The sequence below is a fragment of the Rhododendron vialii genome, chromosome 12a (genome assembly GCF_030253575.1).
Source record: "Rhododendron vialii isolate Sample 1 chromosome 12a, ASM3025357v1".
Taxonomy (NCBI): Eukaryota; Viridiplantae; Streptophyta; class Magnoliopsida; order Ericales; family Ericaceae; genus Rhododendron; species Rhododendron vialii.
In genome coordinates this window covers 13294909-13300908 of record NC_080568.1, presented here as the reverse complement: position 1 = coordinate 13300908, position 6000 = coordinate 13294909, and the positions used below count along the sequence as shown (strand labels likewise).

The 6000-nt window shown below is 42.8% G+C and overlaps 1 protein-coding gene across 1 annotated transcript; it reads left to right on the top strand.

Annotated features, from left to right (window-relative positions):
• Positions 1 to 1125: 1125 nt before the first annotated feature.
• LOC131309457 (uncharacterized) lies at positions 1126 to 3926 on the top strand. Its single transcript, XM_058336088.1, has 5 exons — positions 1126 to 1397; positions 1599 to 2047; positions 2263 to 2507; positions 2655 to 3632; positions 3693 to 3926. The coding sequence occupies exons 1-5, from the start codon at positions 1126 to 1128 to the stop codon at positions 3924 to 3926; spliced, it is 2178 nt and encodes a 725-aa protein (XP_058192071.1).
• The last annotated feature ends 2074 nt before the right edge of the window (positions 3927 to 6000 follow it).

The following is a 6000-nucleotide window of genomic DNA, read 5'->3' as shown; positions in this document are numbered from 1 at the left end:
AAGCAACTGAGGGATCAAGGTGGTGAGGCCCAGAGGCCTATGGTTTGATCTCTTTTACGTTTTTGTACTATAATCATAGCATTTTGATCTTCTGCTAGTCGTAAAGTCAGGTGTGAGGAAGAACATCGGTTGGATCTTCGATCCATCGGCCGGTATATCAAACCAAGAGGATCTCTCAGCCGTGACATCCATTCACCGGCCGCGAGATCCATCTCCTTGGGACAGTTTGTTTTATCTGCTTTTTGATGCATGATTTGCTTATCGTTCTGGCTCACCATTAATTGTTTAAAGGCTAATTAATCAGTTTATGTGTTTAGAATTAATAAAACATGAATTAATCATATGTTAAACAACTATGGGCCAGTCTCACGATTGGGCAGAAAGGGGTGCCTAACACCTTCTCTTTAATGTACTTTTGGCTCCCATACCCGGAATCTCTATCAATTTTTCCTAGTTTTTATAAACTAAGTGGTGACTCTCTTTTGATGATAGCCGCTATCGTGTGGCGATGTTCCTAGCCATGGGAATATCCACGATCTTGGTTTATGAAGCAAACAACCAAACAAACAGCGATGATAAATCTGTATGGCGATGCCCCGCTTTCGGGAGGTGTCTACAGTTTTTAGCGACTCCTCTGGGGATTTGAGAGCTATGACCAAAAAGTTCAACATAGGACTAATACATGCTTTATTTAATTCATTTATCATATGCATCAAGCAGGCAACCTCATTGAGTTCACCTAATACCCTGGCATATCAAAGGCTATGTTAGGGGTTCCAGCAAACTCCACAATCACTTGTACCTAGTGGTATATCAGAAAGGAAATCACCCGATCACCGCCTATAATGGACTGGCGAAAGGACTGGTGCCCTTTGACAATAGAGCACTCCTGAGACTACCCAAACCTTACATGTATTAGAAAGCCATAGAACTTATCAAAATAAGATAGGAACCTACAGGCTAAGAACCTACTTGCATTTGTTTGTAAAAAGTTCTTCCTCACACCCATTGTATATATGTATGTTGTAAAGTTTTCTTTTGCAGGTTAAACCTTAGGGGCCTCTTAAAACCAAACAGAAAAGGGTAAGTTAAACCAATCTAACTAAAAATAAATTTTAGGTAAAAATGCCCGCATCACTATTCATGCTCGATTCGCACTTTCAAGTTGTCACCAAGCTATTTGGCCCACTCCACTCTACTGCCAAGAATTTTGACCCATCCGAATACATCACTCCGGTGGATCAACCAAAACCTATGGTAACTATCATTGAAGACGATCATGTCATGTTCGTAAGAACAATCTATGAGGAAAAAGTTGAAGGCATAATTGAAGAGGAAGGGCTTCGCAGAGTCCCAGTCTATTTCTATGATCCTCATGCACCTACCGACGACTATTGGTGAGTCGATGAGGTCGATAACTCTGAAACTGAAGAAACAAAGGAAGAGGAGTCTGTTGACAATGATCCAATAGACAAAATATCACTAAACCTACTCTTTGATGAGGGGGTCACCAACAATGATATAAGGGTGATCCACCCCATCACGGATGGCTTTGGTAATTGATGGGGATTTGTTGGCACACGAAGAGTCGACAACAGCGACAAAGCAGAGATTGAAGCTCAACTGAAGGAGATAACGACAATAGCAAACCAAATGGCCCTCCAAGACTTGCAGGGTGACAATGATGAAAGTGCGAATCAAGATGACAGTGAGGTGCTGATGATCAACCTTAGTGATGAAAAAGTCTGCTCTGAGCTGATTGTGGATGCTGAAAAAGAGGCTTACCCTAACTGGACCGTGGAACACACTCTAAAATACAAAATAAAAAATGCTAACTCCGATCCTAGTTTTGATTCTGATTCTGACTCCGAGTCAACCCAGTCCGAGTCTAGTGTTTCATCTTTTCAAACTACCGAGTTTGGTGAGAAAAACCTGGTCAAAGTACCAAGGCATAACATTTATTTTAAGTTTGACTCTGAAATGTCTTTTGACAATTTTAGCAATGAGAAGGAAGATTTAGAGTATTTCACTTTGTCTACGATTAACTGTACGAATTCCAATAATCTAATTTTTGAGGAAGAAATTCCAAAAAAAATTCTAGAATTCATCAAGAGAGAAGAAGAGAGGCAGGCCAAACCTTTTTATGAGGAAATAATCACAGCAAACATAGGCTTTGAAAGCAAGCCCAAATTGGTTAAAATTGGTGCAACACTATCTTCTCATGAGAGTGAAAACTAATCTTTTTGCTAAAAGAATACAAAGATGTTTTTGCCTGGACTTACGAGGACATGCCTGGAATAGACCCTGAAATTGTTCAGCACAAAATTCCTCTCCATCCTTATGCAAACCCAGTTAAACAAAAGCTAAGACGTATGTGCCCTGATTGGGTCTTAAAGATAAAAGAAAAAGTCACGAAGCAAATCAACTTCGGTTTTCTCATAGTCACCGAATATCCTCAGTGGGTAGCCAACATCGTTCCAGTACCAAAGAAAACTGGGGGAATCAAGGTATGTGTAGATTTCCGTAATCTCAACAAGGCCAGTCCGAAGGATGACTTTCCATTACCACACATAGATGAACTAGTGGATAACACCGTAGGGCATGCATTGCTATCTTTCAGGGCGCATACGTCTTAGTTTTCTGGGTATAATCAGATTATGATGTCCCATGAGGACAGAGAGAAGACCACCTTCACCACGCCATGGGGAACCTACTGCTACCGAGTGATGCCATTCGGGTTGAAGAACGCTGGAGCCACTTACCAAAGGATGGCGACAACACTGCTACGCGACATGATGCACGAAGAAGTAGAGGTATATGTCGACAATATGATAGTCAAGTTGAAGGAAAGGGAAAGACACTATGAAGCACTTCAAAAATTCTTTGAGAGGATTAGGCAATACAAGTTACGTCTTAATCCTCAAAAATGCACTTTGGGGGTAACTGCTGGAAAAATGCTAGGATTTCTTATCACTCAAAGAGGAATCGAAGTGGACCCTTCCAAGATACAGGCTATCGTACAGATATCACCACCAAAGACAGAAAAAGAAGTAAGGAGCTTTCTGGGGAAAGTACAGTTCATCAGCAGGTTCATTTCCAAACGTACAGCTATCTACGAACCCCTCTTCAAGCTTTTGAAGAAAGGTACTAACTTTGAGTGGAATCAAGACTGCCAACAAGCATTTGAAGCAATCAAAGAGTATCTTCAAAATCCACATGTATTATCACCACCCATCCTTGGGAAACCACTAATTCTGTATCTCTCAGTGACGGACACATCCATGGGATGTATGCTAGCACAAGAAAACAACGCCAAAGTAGAGTGCGCCATATACTACCTTAGCAAGAAAATGACAGACTATGAAACAAGGTACACTCCCCTGGAGAAAACCTGCTGGGGGCTAGTATGGGCTACAATGAAACTAAGGCACTACCTACTAGCACATCCAGTAGTGCTGGTTTCTCGTTTAGACCCAATCAAATATTTTTTCGAGAAGCTAGCACTTATCGAAAAGCTAGCTAGGTGGTTATTGCTGTTAGTAGAATTCGACCTCAAATACATGACAAGGAAATCAGTAAAAGGAAGGGCTGTGGCAGAATTCTTGGCAGATCACCCCGTGATAGAGGCTAAGGTAGAAGACTTCATGTTCCCCGACGAAGACATTTTATGTCTCTTGGATGACACCTAACAGCTTTACTTCGATGGAGCATCAAACCAACGTGGATATGGCATAGGGGTATTGCTAGTTTCCCCATACGACTCTCATATCCCTCTGTCATATAAACTGAGGTTTGAAGTCACCAACAATCAAGCTGAGTACGAAGCCTGCATTGCTGGAATGGAGGCAGCCCCGGAACTAAGGGCAAAAAGGGTGGAAGTCATTAGAGATTCAAACCTGGTGGTGTCCCAAGCGAGAGGAGACTGAAAGGTCAAGGAAGACACGCTAAAGCTATACCATTTTGTGCTGGAAGATCTAATTCCACAATTTGACTAAGTCATCTTCACACACACTCCACGAGTGAGCAATAGGTTTGCAGATGCACTTGCAACACTAGCCTCTATGGTAGAAATCCCTCTGGGATTCACAATGCGGCCTCTCATGATTGAACGGAAGGTCAAACCGGCATGCGAGTGCACCTTCACTGAAGAAGGTGAGAATGATGGGAAACCATGGTACGAAGACATGTGGAAATTTCTAAAAGAAGGAGAGTATCCCTCTGAAGCCACCTCAAAGGACAAGATGGCTCTGCGAAAGTTTGCCACCCGATTTGTAGTCTCTGGAGGAGCATCGTATCGAAGAGCACACCTAGGCCCCAATCAACTTTGCGTCACCATGGAAGAAAGCCGTAAGGTAATAGAGGAAATACACAAAGGAATGTGTGGGCCGCACATGAATGGAGCAACAATGGCAAAAAAAATCCTGCGTCAGGGATACTATTGGACTACAATGGAGGCCAACTGTGCTGACTATGTCCGTCAATGCTACAAATGCCAAACTCACGCTGATCGCATGCGTGTTCCCCCCACGGAATTATATAATATGACGTCCCCTTGGCCATTCTCCACCTGGGGGATAGATGTCATTGGGAGAATAAATCCAAAGGGAAAATACAAGCATCAGTTCATTCTAGTGGCCATTGACTATTTCACCAAATGGGTGGAAGCAGCTTTTTATGCTACCCTCAAAACCACTCATCGGTCATCTACTTATCGACCTCAAACTAATGGAGCAGTTTAGGCTGCAAACAAGAACATCAAGAGGATTCTGCGAAAGACTACCTACATCTACACAGACTGGCCAGAAATGCTACCTTTGGCACTATGGAGCTATCGCACGACCGAAAGGACTTCAACTGGGGCTACCCCTTACTCCCTGGTCTATGGGATGGAAGCTGTCTTGAATATCGAACTAGAGTTACTTTTGCTAAGGGTTCTGGCTAAGACTGGAATGATCGAAAAAGACTGGGTTCAAAACCGCTACGAGGAGTTAGCATTGCTAGATGAAAGGAGACTAAGGGCGTTATACCATGTGCAAGGGTATCAACGCCGCATCGCACGAGCATTCAGTAAGAAGGTGAAGCCACGAGATCTTAAGGTGGGGGATATGGTGCTCAAAGCAATCCGTCGCCACATTTCGGATCCAAGGGGCAAGTTTAGACCAAATTGGGGAGGACCCTACTTTGTCAAACGCAAACTGTCTGGAGGAACAGCATACATCGCAGACTTGGATGGGATGGAATTTGCAACACCAGTCAACATCGACAAGCTGAGGAAGTATTACCCTAAGAGATGCTTGTTGGGTCGAAAACCACAAGGGTGGGCGAACCCAAGCAAAAATTAAAGCAGCCTGCTAGGTCGAAAACCCGCAAGGGCGGCTTAGACAAAAACTAAGGCATAAATAAAGCGCTCGCTAAACTGAAAACCTGCAAGGGCGATTTAGGCAAAATCAAAAGCATAAAAGGAGAAGAAAATACTCAAGTGAACCCTACCCAAAAACAAAAACAAAACAAATCTTTATGGAACTATGTTTATCGTCTAATTCCCTCCATAGGATACGTAGGCAGTCTCCAGATTGAGATTCGGCCACTACTGTCACTATCACTTCCGAATTTCTAGGTCTATCCTAAGACGTATTCACTATCAAGCTATGGCAAAGACATTTAATAAAGCAACCAATGTTTTATTATTTCCAAAGGAAAAGGGAAAGCAAGCTCAAACAATTCTTGATCTACGAAGGCTAGAATCAAACAAAGAACGTCTTTTAAAGCAAAAGCAAATTGTCAAAATCTCTAGGTTTTCCTTCTCTTCGCGCTTTTTGCTTCCAAAAGGTCTTTCTCCAACAAGCACTTATACAAACCTGATAGCTTGTTAGCAAAGTTCTTAGCAACATCTTGCACCACCCGATTCGGCCATAGACGGAGCACATTGCGACGAAGGTTGGCATCATGAGCCTTGGAAACAGCATACTTAGGATCACCCAAAACTTTGGCTTGTTCAGC

Coding starts and splice junctions, on each gene's coding strand:
- LOC131309457 (XM_058336088.1), top strand. CDS start 1,126: ATGCCCGCATCACTATTCATGCTCGATTCGCACTTTCAAGTTGTCACC. Junction 1,398..1,598: donor GCACCTACCGACGACTATTG/GTGAGTCGATGA, acceptor AGTCGACAACAG/CGACAAAGCAGAGATTGAAG. Junction 3,633..3,692: donor ACCCCGTGATAGAGGCTAAG/GTAGAAGACTTC, acceptor GACACCTAACAG/CTTTACTTCGATGGAGCATC.